Source organism: Lissotriton vulgaris, chromosome 7, assembly GCF_964263255.1.
Source record: "Lissotriton vulgaris chromosome 7, aLisVul1.2, whole genome shotgun sequence".
NCBI lineage: Eukaryota > Metazoa > Chordata > Amphibia > Caudata > Salamandridae > Lissotriton > Lissotriton vulgaris.
Genome location: NC_141695.1, coordinates 324,112,127 through 324,128,750, shown reverse-complemented (window position 1 = coordinate 324,128,750; position 16,624 = coordinate 324,112,127). Strand labels below are relative to the sequence as shown.

Below are 16,624 nucleotides of genomic sequence, written 5' to 3'. Positions count from 1 at the left end.
ATTCTCTTTTGGAATGCTCCGTGGCGGGCACCCGGCCCAATTTCCTAATCTTAGGAGACCTAAATGTCCATTTCGACAATAGCAAAAATGATACTGTCACAGAACTGGTCCTAGACCTTGCAGCTCACCAACTCCACTTACAAAACAATCTACCAACGCACAATCTTGGGCACTTACTTGATCCCATATTTTGCAATTTTCCCGATCTCTTGGTGGGAACACCAATCCCAGTGCCCTGGACCGACCACCTGCTTATCCCTTTCAGCTGGCGGATCCAGACCACCTCTCCTTCCATCCAAGCACCGGGCAGACTCTCCCGCCCTTGGGCCAAACTCGACCTTGATAAATGGAAACACTCACTAGAGCATACCAGGCCACAGCTTGAATGTAACCCACATTCTGCGGATGCGCAGTTCACGTCCTGGATTGAAAACTCCCTAGACACCGTTCTTCCCAAAAAACCTTACCTGAAACCTAGGAAAAAAGCCACCTCCCCGTGGTTTACACACGAGGTCCGCCTCCTAAAGAAAAACTGTAAGAGAGCGGAAAGAGTATGGAGGAAAGACTTCGATCCCAACAGTAAAAGTGACTATAAACGGGCTATTCTCAACTACAAAAAAGCCCTCAAAAATGCTCAAACAGCCTTCTTTAACGAAAAAATTAGTAAGGCATCCTGCTCGTCCAGAGAAACGTTCCAAATCGTGAAAAAACTTTTCAAAACCCCAGAACCATCCTGTACGTACAATCTCTCGGACAATCACTGTAATGAGTTAGCCACGTTTTTTGACCAAAAAATACAAAATATCCTTCAGCATCTCCCCCCTCTGCCCCCTGAGCACCCCTCACTTATTCACTCATGGCAGGCCCAGAATCCGAACACAGAACTTGGCTTGTTCTCTCCCATCTGTGAGGAAACCCTAAGGCCCATCCTCCAGTCCCTCAAAAGTGGGTCCCCACATGATCCAGCTCCAGTCAGACACCTTAAACAAGTCGCTCCTACCATTCTTGCACCAATGGTAAAACTGATTAACTCCTCCATAGAAAGCGGAACGGTTCCGCCGAGCTGGAAGAAGGCGGTAGTCAAAGCCTTAATCAAAAAACCCAACCTCGACCCCAGCAATCTGGCCAACTTCAGGCCAATTTCCCTCCTCCCTTGCGTCAGGAAGATGGCTGAAAAGTTCATCAACAGTCAACTATCAAACTACCTGGAAATCAACGAATTGTTAAAACCGTCACAGACAGGATTCCGCCCGGGCCAGGGCACGGAAACAGCAATGGTAGCGGTGGTCGAAGAGGCCAGGAAGATCATCGACGCAGGGGGATCAGTGGCAGTGATCCTTCTGGACCTCAGCGCGGCATTCGACACCGTTAACCACAGCATCCTGGCCCAGCGGCTCAGAGACCTTGGTATCTCAGGTTCGGCCCTGGCGTGGCTTAAATCCTATCTCCATAACCGCTCTTTCCAGGTGGCTGAGGGCGAGTTCATTTCCAGGGAGACCCCTATACGTTGCGGAGTGCCTCAGGGCTCGTCATTAAGCCCGACGCTCTTTAACGTATATATGTCGCCCCTGGAAAGGATTGTCATCCAGTACGGTATCAAACTCCTGACCTACGCGGATGACACCCAGCTGGTTGTCTCCCTCAGCCGGCAAGACAATCCCACCATCGATCTCTATTCCTGCCTAGGGGACATAATCAGCTGGAAAAACTCATCCCACCTAAAACTCAACGGCGACAATACAGAGATAATGGTGATGGGCAACCAGTCCCATTTCCGCCCAGAGTCTCTGTACCCCCTTGCATGGGCCCTCCTCCTACCCCCAAAGCCGAAATCAAAAGCCTGGGGATTTGGCTCGATCACAACCTCACCCTAAACACCCAGGCAAGAAAAACGGCTGGAACCTGCATTGGTCTACTACGCTCTGCCCGTAAGATCCTTCCCCTGCTCCCTTTCCAGTCAAGAAAGCTTCTCCTACAGGGTCTTATTCTGTCCAGACTGGACTACGGAAATGCCTTGTATTTCGGCGCACCAAAGAAAGTCACAACCAGGCTACAGGTTGTTCAAAACGCTGCTGCTCGGATTCTTACTGGCACCAAGAACCGCTGCACAGCTAAACCAGCGATTAGAGCATTACACTGGTTGCCCGTGGCGCAAAGGGTGCAGTTCAAGGCCTTGTGCCTAACCCACAAAATCCTGCATGGAAAAGCCCCGCCAATCCTCAAGGACCTTGTTGTCCCGCATACTACGGCTAGAACTCTCTGATCTTCTAATGACCACCTAACCCAAATTCCCAGGATCAAGAAAGCTCGCTCCGGAGGCCGGCGTTTTCCCTATCACGCGTCTAAGTTGTGGAACGCCCTCCCGCTTGACCTCCGTGCCCAACTCAACCTGCTGCCTTTTCGAAAGCTTCTAAATACTTGGCTGTTCCCGTAACCATCTTCTCCGCATTAGCCTGATCCATTTGGTTCATCTGTTAGCGCTGGGACGCTCACGGGCAGCCATGCGCTTTAGAAATCCCATTACAATTACAATTACAATTAGCGGATGTTGGCTAGCTCCTTCCTCCACGGTCCCAGTGCCCTGGGGCAGCTCGGAGTTTGCATTTTATGAACCTTCACAGGTAGGTGTTAAATGCAATAGAAGTGCGCTGAGCCGTGAAGGGCAAATCGGGTCCCGGAGCGCTGTGTTAAAGTGCTTGACACGTAAATTAGGAAATGTTTAAGGCGACTCACCCTGACCTGCCAGCTACTTCGCACCCCTCCCCTCTTCACCAACTACCTCATCACCTCGCTCGCAACCTAAGACTGACGGGGAATATTTCATAAGAAAAAGTTAATAAAGCTGTGTTTCATCCCGGGGAGCACGGTGAGGAGACCCATATGTTACAGTCATCATCAAATTATACCTCAATTGCGAGGACCGCACCCTGTATGCATAAACAGGGAGCAGCAAAATCACACCCTGCCTTGTACCCGTTAATTACACGTTGCCTGCCTGACTCTATCGCAACTCTCACTACCACAACTAACGTTCAACAAATGGCGCTCAGCGAGCACCCTGAGGCTGAAAAAGCCTTAATTCAACAGATCGGATCTACAGAAATCAACATATGTAGATGTGAAGAGGGGGCATTTTACATTGCTGCCATCATGATTTACTTCAAGATGTAAAACCATGCTTAGTTGTATTTAGTTTTAAGGATAATTACTTAAACGGCATGTTTTGTATTTTAAAGTGTAGTTATTAACACACACTCCTAAGAAACGATTGTATTTTAATTCTTGAGCCTGACGATTAATTAGTGAATCTTGACAGAAGGGGCACACCTGGACGTATCTGCTAACTAAAAGGGCAGATAGTAATCTTACAATTACAATCACTCGTATAGTCTCAGCAGAGGCATACTCACCCGGTACCAGACAGACCACATCCAGCAGCACAGCGCCGACATTTGCGGGATCGGGGGCGCGTTTAGTTGAGTGACGGCCAAAGAAACAAAAAAACACGCCCCCGAATCCGAAAAGGACGGGGCTGAAATGGAGTGATGAAGAGGGGGCATTTTACATTGCTGCCATCATGATTTACTTTGAGATGTAAAACCATGCTTAGTTGTATTTAGTTTTAAGGATAATTACTTAAACAGCCTGTTTACGTATTTTAAAGTGTACTTATTAACACACACTCCTAAGAAACAATTGTATTTTAATTCTTGAGCCTGACGCTTAATTAGTGAATCTTGACAGGAGGGGCACACCTGGACGTATCTGCCAACTAAAAGGGCAGATAGTAACCTTACAATTACAATCACTCGTATAGTTTCAGCAGAGGCATACTCACCCAGTACCAGACAGACCACATTCAACAGCACAGCGCCGACATTTCGGAATCTGGGGCGTGTTTAGTTGAGTGACGGCCAAAGAAACTGAAAAAACACGCCTCCGAATCCGAAATGGACGGGGCTGAAATGGAGCGACGACCCTCTGCTCCAATGGCTGGCCTCCGTTTAGGAAACCAGCCAATGGAGAATAGGGGCGGGTTTAAGCCCCCATACTCCAAATCATTAAATTTCGGCTGCGCAACAACTGCTGCGCAGTGTATCGCTAGGCCGAAACCTAAAAACGCACAGCGAAGTATGTATCTTCTGAACTGCAGATCTCTCCCCAAACACACCACAGAGATTTCCCTGCTTTTAGATGAATTTAACCCAAGATGCCCTGTTTCTGAGAGAAACCTGGCTCCACTCCAAATCAGAACCTGATATCATCCAGGCCCTACCTAGAGGATACCAAATTTTACGCGAAGACCTCTCAACAGGAAGAGGAGGCGGCTTAGCAATAATTTACAAAGATTGCTATGGCTGCCGCAGCTCCCCCAACCCAATACCCAACTGCGAAAGTCTCTCCTTCTCCCTTGACTTCTCCCACATTAGCACCTTCTCAGGGATGCTTGTACATCGTCCACCCGGGACCCTAGGAACATTTCCCAACTCTCTGCCTTCCTCTATAGCCAACCTAGCTTGTAGCTCATCACATTTCACACTTCTAGGGAATTTTAATATCCATTTTGATGACACCACGGACCACAATGCCCTAGAAATGACGACCAGCCTCGCCGCACTACAACTTCAACAACTAGTGCTGAAACCAACCCACTCCATGGGTCATCTCCTTGATCCCATTTTCAGCAATTGCACAGATCTCCTAGTGGAAAATCCCTCCCCCCTGCCATGGACGGACCACTTCCTGATCCCTGTCTCCTGGGTTACTCCACATACCCACTCTTCCTCCACTATAGTCATTCAGAGGGAACGCAACTGGTCAAAACTCCCCAGGCTGAATGGGCATCGACCCTTGAAACTTCTAGACCACCCTGCAACTCTGACCCCATCCTAGCCAATGAACACTACAATATATGGATCTCAAACTCACTACACTCTGTACTCCCCATAAAACATACTGAATCAAAATGCAGTACTAAGACTGCCCCCTGGTACTCCCAGGATTTACGAGAAAGGAAATGCCAATGCAAAAAACTGGAGAGGAAGTGGCGTCTGGACTACTCACTCCCCAGAAAAAACGTATATAGAGCTGCCATAAAAACATATAAAAAATGAAATTAGAATTGCACCAGTAGTCTTTTTCAAAAATAAGATCAATGCAGCTGCTTCCAGGCCTAAGGAAATTTATCAAATTGCAAAATCCCTTCTCAAACTCCCAGTAAAACCTCAAAATCCCCTCAATGCCCAACCCTGCCTCAATGACCTGGCAGAGTTATCTATACTAATATAATAAAGAGAGAGCTCAAACCTTTGAGGCGGGTAATCTCAGGAACCACAGCACCAATCACAACACCCAATACAGCGTTGGAAAGGGCAGTTGCAGCAGAAGGACATAGGCTATGCAGACGCCCACCATATACATTTAAAAGGTAAAAGAACCGTGCCAGCAAAGTAGTCCCTTGTGGGCGTGTCTGGGTTGTGCTGTGGGCATGTGCTGGAGGCGTGACAAACGCTGGGGGCATGTGGTACGTTGCGGCCTTCATGCCATGTCTCATATTGTGTGCTGTGGGCGTACATTCCAGCTCCGGGTGTCCACCCTGCTCCCTTTAAATACCCCTGCACCCCATAATCATAACCCACCTTACTCAAAATACCCCAACACCCTTAAATACTAACCCATCTTAACCCTAAAAATACCTCTGTACCCCAAAACCCATACCTATCCCTAAACCCTAAAACTACCCCTGTACCCCATAACTCAAAACTATATCTGAACCCTTAAAATACCCAAACACCCCAAAACCTATACCTCAGTACCCCAAAACATATACCCCTATACCCATACTTACCTTATCCAAACGTTTAAAAAAAACATGCTTTTACCATTCATGCATTTACAACGAATTTCGTTGTAAATGTGTGCGTGGTAAAAGCATATAAAATGTAATGCCATGCCTTATAATGGCAATGCGGAGTCATGGTACTTTCGTAATGAAAGTATGCGGAGTGATGGTATGCGGAAAGAAAGTTGCGGAATAATGGGTGTTTACCCTTCCCGGTAAGTACATTGGTGGCACGGCGGCCCACATCTCCAGCAACATACTCATATTTTTTCACCACGATTTGGAAACTGCACAGGTCTCTCTCTCATTGATGGCCAGCACCGACATACACTTTTAGACACACCTCCAGCCACAATTTCTAGAATTGCGAACTTTGGAGCTGGGGAGCTACGTTCGAATCTCGGCATTAGCTCAACATCCTGTGATTCCAGGCAAATCGCTTTGTCTCCCCGTGTATGTATGTATGTATGTATGTATGTATTGCGACTTATATAGCGCACGTATCACCCGAAGGCATCAAGGTGCTTGCCTTGGGAACCCGTCCTGGCTTTTTCCCTGTGAGATAACCCCTACTGGGCATCCCCAAGGTGAAAGCCAGGCATCCCGCAGCGGGTGGGCCGCCGTAGTGGAGATTAAGCAAGCTATTGCCCAGAGTTGCAGCGTGGGACCCCATGATTAGAGTAGGCACCGAGGCGAGAATTATCGAGTCCGTGGACATTTTTGGGCTCAGGACCCTGCCGCGTCGGGATTGAACCCTGGTCCCGGGCCAGACCTCTGCATCAGGGTCTGCCGCTCTAATCAGTGAGCCACACTCCTCCACCACAAATGAATGTGTTCTTCTGTAATGTAAATTGTGCTCATGCCATGTTGTCGAGTTCGCGCTATATAATATTGCAAGGAAAAATATAGTAGGGAAACTCGAGTTCACACACTACTGAACGCGCACTCTTAAGTGCATCAGCAGTGCACTGTGAATCGGAGCGTTTCACAGGCCTGTCACAGATAAGAAATGCTAACAAAACGAAATCGAACAAAACAATATACTACTGGCCGGCAGCAAATCATACCCGGACAACGTTGGGACGGGCTGCTAGTTTTACAATAAAATACAAACCATCTATACCTCCTTTCCCCACACTCAGATCCCCACATCACCCATCAAACCTCCTGAGAGAGGGCTCCACCCCCCAGCAACACTAAGCATCCTTCCCTCTCTTGAATCTTCCACGCTACAATCTATTATGCTTCAGGTAAAATCCGGCTCCCCTATTGATCCAGCACCCCCGCGCTCTTTGGTGACAGTTACCGGGCACATCCTACCCACCATTCTTAAATTGCTTAATGCCTCTCTAGCCACCGGGATTGTCCCGCTCCCCTGGAAACGGGCCATAGTTAAAGCCCTCCTGAAAAAACCCAACTTAGATCCTAATAACCCAGGGAATTATCGAGCAATCTCCATATTTCCCTGGCTAAGCAAGATCATAGAGAAACACGTCAACAAAACTCTGACGGAGTTCCTAGAGATCAACCACCTGCTCGACCCTTCCCAGACAGGATTCCGACACATGCATGGGACAGAGAACGCCCTGGTCGCCGTGACAGGGGAGGCAAGGAAGATCATGGATAAAGGAGGCATTGCAGCCATCATCCTCCTTGACCTAAGTGCCGCCTTTGACACTGTAAATCATAACATCTTACTGCAAAGACTTACCCATCTAGGAGTCTCAACGAAAGCACTCACATGGTCTGAGTCTTTCCTGTCTGATCAATCCTTTCAAATCTTTGAGGGCGACGTCACCTCCCCTAACAAACCTCTAGGCTGTGGTGTGCCGCAGGGCTCTTCTTTGAGCCTTACGCTCTTTAATATTTACATGAGCCCCCTTGCTGAGATTGTCCGCCCCTTCGGGATAAAAATAATCACCTTGCGGACGATACTCAGCTAGTGGTGGCCATAAACCAATTTCACACGGGCCCAACAACCTGAGGGACTGCCTAGAAGCAGTGACCCCATGGATGACATCATCTTGTCTCAAACTAAACGGAGACAAGACCAAGCTGATGCTCCTAGGTAACTCCACCAATCCTGCTATTGACTCCCTCTGGCCTACGTGTCTTGTACCTGCCCCCATACCCAAAGACACAATTAAGAGCCTGGGCATCTGGCTGGAAAAGTCTTTTAATTTTAACCACCAAGCAGCCAAATTTTCAGCGACCTGCTTTGGTATACTTAGGCTTACCCGGAAAATCCTTCCCTTACTACCCTTTAAGGCCAGACAAATCATGATCCAGGGTCTCATTTAGTCTTGTTTGGACTTCGGGAATGCCCTTTACCTAGGGACCCCCCAGGCCACCTTAAACAAGCTCCAGGTCATCCAGAACTGTGCAGCACGAATCCTTCTTCAGATCCCTCGTCGCCTCCCTGTCAAAACCAAACTTAAGAAACGTAATTGGCTCCCAGTTAGGGAACGAATTGTATTGAAAGGCCTGTGTATCGCTCACCTAGCCTTCTGGAAAATGGGAGCCACCATTAACCATTCTCTGATCACCCCCTACTAACCCAAAAGACAGCTCAGATCAGCTTCTTCCTTCCTTGTCACAGTACCCAGGATCAAGAGAGCCAGATGTGGGGGCCGTTCGTTCTCCAACAACTCGGCTAAACTCTGGAACTCTCTTCCCCTCCACCTGCGTTCAGAGCCCAATCTTCTGCCCTTCTAAAAAAGCTAAAAACCCTGCAGTATAAATCAGACTAGGCCCTCACCGTTCTTCCACACGCGTTTTCAAGAGAACTGGCTCTTTTACTTCAGTTGTTACACGGTATGTCTTATTTACTCTGTAAGCACTATTTTCTTTAATGGTTTCTCCTACCGCAGGCACTGCATGCTTTCCTAGAAACTGTTAGCGTGCCATGCGCACTTTCACCGGGCGCTTTTACAAAAAAAGCATGTGTTTGTCAACTTGACAAACAAATGCTTTTTTTGGTAAAAGTGCCGCATACCGCACTTTCACTTTAATTGAGGCCCCGGACATTTCTTTAGACACGGCTCGTCTAAAGAACGGGGCGTGGCCTCTATTAACGTGAAAGCACAGCATGGGGCGCTTGTACACAACCAGCATTTTCAATCCAATAGGTCTCGCATTTTGGAAACTTTTACCTATTGCTATCATAAATGACAATGCCTTTTATTATTGCAGGTTTTTTAAAACACAAATAAAAGGCATTGTCATTTATAATGCCAATAGCTCAAAATCTCGCAATTGCGAGACCTATTGCATTACAAATGCTTGTTAATTCAGTATTGCAATATTTCTTGCTAAGATTAAGAGGTTGAATAACACATTTAATCACCATGTTGTCTATCTTCACGATTCTATTGCCACTAGTATTATAAAGTGCAGTAATTTTTTGTTTAATACCAGCAACCTTTCAAAAAATCTTCATTTCTTTTTACTTGAATTGAACTCCATTCTCTGTTAAAACAGACGCAGGAAATCCTTTTCTTAAAAATACTTAGTCTAAAAATGTAATCAGCATTTTAGTTTTAATTTTATCCATTAAACACACTTCCATCCATCTTGAAAATTGTTGTGATGTCATTTCAACATTCATTCCTATCTGGCAATGTAATTCTTTGGAGTGTTGGAGGACTGGTGGATAGAACTTAGAATGTTGAGGGTGGAGAGGGGGTTCTGTTAAAGTTTCACCGGTGTCAACCAGAACAATAATGTATTGTTTACTCTCATGCCATAAAATTGGTCCCTTAAAATAGTCTACATTATATGCATAACACTACACACGCCTAGATAATGGTGAAAGACGCTGTCCGGTGCTAATGTATACCAATTATTAGGTAAAGACAAATGAATGAATTTTAATGGATTGTCAGAGGCTGGAAGACACTAAAAGTAAAGGAAAGCATTGGCATTTAGACACGACAAGGGACTTCTAACGCAGTGAGAAGTGCAGGCTGTCAGGTGCTAACGTATACCATTTATCAGGTAAAGACACATGAATTAATTGAAATGAATTGACAGAGGCTGGAAAACATTAAGGTATGCATTAGCATTTAGACACGACAAGGGACTTCTAACATGCAGTGAGAAGTACAGGATTGGCAAATTAATCTAGTCATTCACAGGTAATGAGAGCAATTGACAGGTAAATGCATTGACAGGTAAATGCATGAGCTCTGACAGCTGCTTTAGCATAACTTCCGGTCTCAGGTGTTGCCACTTCCGGTCTCCCTCTCCCTGACCGGAAGTACCAAGCTTACTCCTAGAACCGCTCCCATCCCCACACTCACAGTTGCGGATGTCGGAGATGAACACGGCCAAGCCGCGCATCCCATCTCCTTTGGAAACGGCCGGCATCTTTCGGCCTTCTCCCAGCACAGCCAAGCGGCGGGCCGTGCGTGCGTACGCATGCGCAGGAGCCTGCGTGTGGGGGCGTACATATTAAAAATGGAGGCACAGGCTAAAACCCGCCCCTGCGATCGGACATCCGTTGCAAAGTTAAGGTAAAGCCCCAATCCAAGATGAAAGCCACACTCATAACTTAACAGCCTTATTAGCAGAGGAATGTTACTTTCCCTTCCAAACGTACAGAGTTGACTGTAAACTGTCTACATAGTTTTCGTTTTGGATTGGGTTGAGTTTGTGATCCATGCCATTGGGTAGGAAACATTTTCTGTGGGACCGATGACCAAACCGACTGCGCCTAATAAGAGTGTCTGTTGGAATTGAACCGTTTTAGACTCGTCTCTGTTCTGTTTCGTCGCTAAAACGCACCAGACATTAACAAGATGATTTGTGTGCTGAAAAATGTATTATCGCATCATACAATTCACCTACTTAAGCCCCAGTACGCTCGTGTCTATCATAACTGCATTTTCCGAATTCTCAACTGTGATGCTAGGAATTGCAAAATTAGAAATAAACGACGTTCTCTGTTAGATGCTACATAGTTCTCAAGGACAACTAGTGTGCTAACCCTATAGGAGATTCGTCGACACTAGAGCCGTACCGCGGGACAGAATATCTTTAGAATTAAAGCTGACAAATGTTGAGTTTGCCTAGGTGTGACAAATCTGTTTTTGGTGTAAATATGTGTATGTGTAACTTTGAGTGATACTTCATCGCAAGTCGAACCAACGTGTTATTGGCTATGTAATATAAAATAAATACCAGAAATTATCCACTTTTATGTAATGTATGGTTTTTAGAAATGTAGTCCAGAATGCAATGTCATCTTTTTTCAGGGTGACGGCAAGAAAACTCTACATGTTTGGATCCATGTTCCTCGGGTGAAACTATCTTATTGGCATATGCTGGCATCTCACACAAGGTATTAGATCAACCAAAGCGCCTGCATCTTTGCACTCTGCTTGGGATACACGCAGGGCCTTTTTAAGAGGCACCCTAACTGGCCTATCTGCATCTCAACATAAAAGGCTTAGGAAGGATTTTAGTAAACTGAATCCTCAAAGCAGAACCTAGTGAGGGAGTCCAAGACGCCCCTGATACTCAAATCTCGACTTATTGAAGAACACCTACAGAATGCAAGGTTAGAGTTGGCAGGTTAACTCGAGGTAATAGTGAGGAGACATTTTATTTATTTATTTGAAAAGTTTTATATAGCGCTAGCTAGACCCGTAGGTATCAGAGCGCTTCACATACACACTATGAAAAACAGAAAGGTCTTACATTACAATAGGAGGCTGACAGTAGGTAAGCAAACCACGGATAACCAATACAGCATGAACAATAAATAACTGTGCAACGGAGGGTGAGAGAATAAAAAGAATACAGTGATTAGCATAGTCTGTTCACAAACATTCTTTGAAGGGGAGTCAACTCTGACATAATGAGTTCTAGGTTAGTTGACGTTGTTCAGGAAAGTATTTGTTAAGGAGATGAGGTGTGAGGTCCCTTTTGAAACAGGAGAAGGAGGGGTTGCATCTTAGGACTCCAGGGAGAGTGTTCCATATCCTGGGCGCGTTGCCAGAAAATGATCGGTCTTGGGTGGTTTTCTTTTTCATTTTTGGTGGAATGAGGAGTGAGTTGGAGCTTCTCAGTGTTCTGGTTGACCTGCTTTTACCAGTTGTTGTTCAGGTCGTTGAGGGCCGGAGAGTGGAGGGTTTTGTTTGTGATGCAGGCCAGCTTGTAAATACATCTCCCTTCCATGGGAAGCCATTTGAGGGAGTTGAGAGCTGGAGTGATGTGTTCAAATCTTTTTACTCCAGATGCAAGTCGAGCGACCATGTTCAGCACTGCCCTTAGAGGGGCTAGGTGAGCTTTTGGAGTTCCTGTAAGGATGGCGTTCCCGTAGTCTATTTTAGATAGAACCAGGTATTGAACTACTGTCTTGAGGTCATCATGAGGAAGAAAAGGTTTCAATTTCTTGAGGCGTTTTAGAGAGAAAAGAGCACTTTTAGCAGAGTTCTTGATGTGGGCCTCCATTGAAAGGTTCTTGTCAAGGGTGATGCCTAGAGACTTAACTGAGTCGGATAGAGCGAGGGGGCAGTTTAGGGCAACAAGGTTTTTGAGCCACTCTTGGATAGGATGATGGTTGCTTTTAGGAGAGAATAGGATCAGTTCCGTTTAATCTGGGTTGAGCTTTAAGTGGTTAACTTTGAACAAAGTTTGGTTCTCCGTTAGAGTGGTATAGAGGAGTTGGATGTCATCGGGAGACTTGATTTTGAAATAGATTTGGGTGTCATCCGCGTAAAGGTGGTAACTCACTCCAGCTTTTTTCAAGATGATTGTGAGGGCCTCCATGAAGAGATTGAAGAGGGACGGGGAGAGGATCGAGCCTTGTGGTACCCCAAGTGTGACTTTTGTTGGCTTCGAGAGACAGGAGTTGATTTTAATTTGTTGCGAGCGATGTTGGAGGAAAGAGGTGAACCATTTTAGTACAGTACCATTTATGCCGGAGCGCTTCGACAAGGTCTCCAGAAGAGCTGGATGATTTACTGTGTCGAAAGCCGCAGATAGGTCAATAAGGATGAGTAGGCAAGCATCACCATCATCTAAGGCCTTGCGGATGTCGACCAAGACGTTGAGTATGGCTGTTTCTGTGCTACAGCCTTTCCTGAATCCCGATTGAAAAGTGACAAGGAGGTTGAACTCATCAATATGTTGATTGAGTTGGTGGAAAACACATGACTCCAATGTTTTTGCAAGGAATGGGAGGTTGGAGATAGGTCTGAGGTTGTTAAGATCATTAGGGTCGGCCCCTTGTTTCTTGAGAATGGGCATAATTTTTCCTAGTTGAAGGGAGTCTGGGACACAGCCTGAGGTGAGAGTCATTGTTGATTTTTGTCCAGAAAGGGGAAATTGTGTGGTTGACTTCTTTTATGATAGTGGAAGGGAGGGGGTCCATGGTATGAGGGGAAGGTTTTAGATTAGAAATTATCTTGAAGACCTCGTTTTCCGCTATTAGCTCAAAGTCGGACCAGTGCGCATTGTTTTTTAGCTGGAGGCCAGTCTGATTGACCTTATTGCGAACTCTTTCTGCGTGGTCAAGGGAAGTAGGAGGGGTGCAGGTTATGAGGGAAGGAGTGTTTGCAGTTTGTATGAAGGATTGATCAATTTTAGAGACTTTATTAGTGAAGTTGGCTATTTCCTCACATTGCTCATTTGTGGCTACGATCTCTTGAGAGGGAGTGTCGTTAGTTTGGCTTTTGACAATGCTGAAGAGTTCTCTCGCTCTGTTTTTCCCCAGATCTAGTTGGTTTTGGAAAAAGGATGCCTTTTCACTGAAAATGTGTTTTTTGTATGCCTGCCGAGCAGATTTAAGTTGCGTTAGGTGTAGGGTCGAGGGGTTAAGCCTCCAAGCCCTTTCCGTTTGTCTGAGTTGACGCCTTTCATCATTCAGCTCCACATTAAACCAGGGTTTCGATTTGTTTCGCCTCTGTTGTTTGAGTTTGAGTGGAGCTATTTGGTCTAAAACCTCTGTCATTTTTGAGTTAATGTGTAGTGAGGTCATCAGCCGTCCATGATGAGGGATGGAGTTGAAGATGGGGATGAATCATGGATTCAAGTTTGGATACAGGGACTTTTTTGATGTTTCTAGTCAAGATTTTAGGTTTGATGTCACATGTAGGTTGGTGGTTGACAGGTGTGTCAATCCTAAACAGAATGAGGTGGTGGTCGGACCAGTCAATGGGGGAAACCGCTCTCAGAGAGACCAGTTCGTTGTTGGTAATGATCACATCTAGTGTTGCACCTTTGATGTGAGTTTGCTTATTGCAGAGCTGTTTGAGGTTATGTATTTCCAGAAGGTTTGATAGGTTCAGGACAGTGGAGTGTTTTTGGTCGTTCCAGTAGATATTGAGGTCACCCAGGAACACATCTTTGGTATCTGTCAAGGAGAACCGTGTTATTAGGTCTGTTAGTTCTTTGGGAAAAACAGTACGTTCTCCAGGAGGATGGTAGATGGTGTGGAATTTGATGGATGAGGTGCCTTGGTGGTGAGTTCGACACCCAGGTATTCAAACGATAGGTATTCTGCAGGTTTGAGTTTGGTAATTTGTTTTCCCGCTTTGTGGATGATGGCTAGTCCCCCCCCCCCTGTTTTGATCTGCCTGTCTTGTCTGATTATGTTGTACCCTGGGGGGTGAGAAGGTCAAGAATGGGGGTAGAGTGGACATTGAGCCAGGATTCAGTGAGGAAAGCAATGTCAGTTTCTTCAGCGAGAAGAGCTTCAGCAATATCTGTAGCGTGTTGTACTGCTGATCTGCCGTTTAAGAGCATACAAGAGAGCGGACGGGGAGCCTCAATGATGGGGGAGTTAGGTGGATAGAGGTGTATTGGACAGGGGGTCTAGGCGAGTGGAAAGTATTAGGGATTCTGTTAGTGCCAATAGTGACAGGGATGTGGAAAGGGGCAGACTTCTGTTTGGAAGCGAGGTGAGAGTCATTGATCTCATCTGGTTTCCGTACCGAAAAAAGCTGGCTATCCTAGTTGGGTCTATGTGCCAGACTCGCTGCTGGACTGGGGGTCGAGGGGTGCTCTGGGGGGCCATGGGAGGTGAATTGAGTGGGGCCATGGTGAAGGACTGGGTTTTTCTAAGACCCAGCGGTGCCAGGGATAACACCTGAAACCTTCGTGGGTTACCTGTTCCGGCGTACAAATGACAGAGACACGGGACACTTCCTTCGGCGTCAAAGATTCGAGGTTTATTTACTGCAGGGAACACAGAAGTCACGAGAAGTACATAACATGTAGGTTCACGGAGCCTGCTTCAAATTGTATCTGTGGATCGCTCCTTTTATACAGTTTTTCGTCATAGGATAACATGGTGAACAAAAGTTTACAACCCGGTTCCCACAGTATATTTCATAGGGGGTCGTTTTCATGTATTCAGGGCCCGGAACATAATTACAGTAACATTTGGCGGTTCCCAACTGTAAAAGTACATCTTCCCACCATTAGTGCATTCCGTTCGGCTGTAAACGAATCAAGGAAGAGACAGAAACAGGTGCAGAGGAAGACGAGGATAGCGAACAGATCGAAGAGAGTGTAAAAGGGGTGGTATCAGGAAACACGATTGCAGGGATCAAAGGGAACGTGCCTAATGAATGCACAACTGAGACAATAGACCGGGACGGCAAGATGAGCCTCGAGCGGGGCCCTCTGCCTTACAGTATCATCCCCCTTATCATAAAGACACCCTCAAAGGAACACGTGTCTTCTGCAAGAGTTTGGGAATCCCAGGGTCACGAAGCGGACAGTGTCCGTTCGCAGGCTACTTGAGGGCAAGAAACAAAATGGATGCCACATCTAAAATGGAACCCGTGGGTTCAGATGGTAAACCCACGGAACAAACGAACGGTTTAGGCTAGCACAGCGAAAACGTGTACCCGCACTAAACTCGTCATTTGCGGTTCATAGATATCAGACTCGACCATATTCGGGCGAGTCAAAAACACCACTTACAATTGTCACGGAACCTCAGACGCTCCTTTTGCCCTCATGTAGGCAAGCACTAGTCGTAATCGGAATCGATCTCGATATTCATCAGACCATCCAGATGTTGTTGCAACATTATTCTATCCATCAATGCTTCCTTGGTAACAGGTGGCCGTCTTATACACGTTGTGGCACAAAGGCCACATAAGGCAGGACCACACTGTACACAAAGACAACACGTGAACAGAAATGCTACAACAACCCCAATGATCATCAGAATCTTCCAACCCCACGTCGACATCAGGCCCCAAAACCACCCTAGTAGCGTCCAATCCCCTACATCCACATGTATGGACTCGGAGATTTTATGCAACTTTGAGATGGCTTGATAGACAGTTGGAGCGTTGTCAGGAGTGAAAATGCAGCAACTCGAATGGATCACCTTACATACTCCACCTCTATCTGCTAGGACAACGTCTAAAAGCATACGATTTTGTAACGTCATAAGCCTGTCGGCCTGAAGCTCTGCTGTAATATTACCAAAGGCGCTCGCAGTGATATTAGCGGTCGATTCCACCACTCGAGTCAACTGTCTCAGGTTCCTACTATTGATCATAGGTCCCCAAAACGGCAAGAAACCCTTAAAGAAGTCTCCTGCTTCTTGACCGGCAGTGTCCTCTTCGCTAATCACGCCTCTCATAACTCTGGTCTTGTGGTAATCCGACCCAACAGTAAAGGTCGGCGGCAACAAATTTGCAATATAACATGTGCCTGAGAAGTCACGAGGCAGCCATGTATATGCACGATCATAACAAACAAAGTAAGTACCCTTGGCAGTCAGAAGAACAGGGGAAGAGGTCGTCGGCAAAACAT

At 46.3% G+C, this 16,624-nt stretch overlaps 1 protein-coding gene across 4 annotated transcripts in view; it reads right to left on the bottom strand.

Moving 5' to 3' along the window:
• The window catches only part of LOC147701483 (AP-2 complex subunit alpha-1), a 323,652-nt gene extending 313,373 nt beyond the window's left edge, over nucleotides 1-10,279 (bottom strand). For all 4 annotated transcript variants that reach the window (XR_015297469.1, XM_086930156.1, XM_086930157.1 and 1 more), the window contains exon 1: nucleotides 10,144-10,279. Coding sequence is in view for 3 of the 4 variants with exons in the window: in XM_086930156.1 (XP_086786282.1) it covers nucleotides 10,144-10,210 (67 nt within the window). In the remaining variant the exon portion in view is untranslated. The remainder of the gene's footprint in view (nucleotides 1-10,143) is intronic.
• Nucleotides 10,280-16,624: the final 6,345 nt, after the last annotated feature.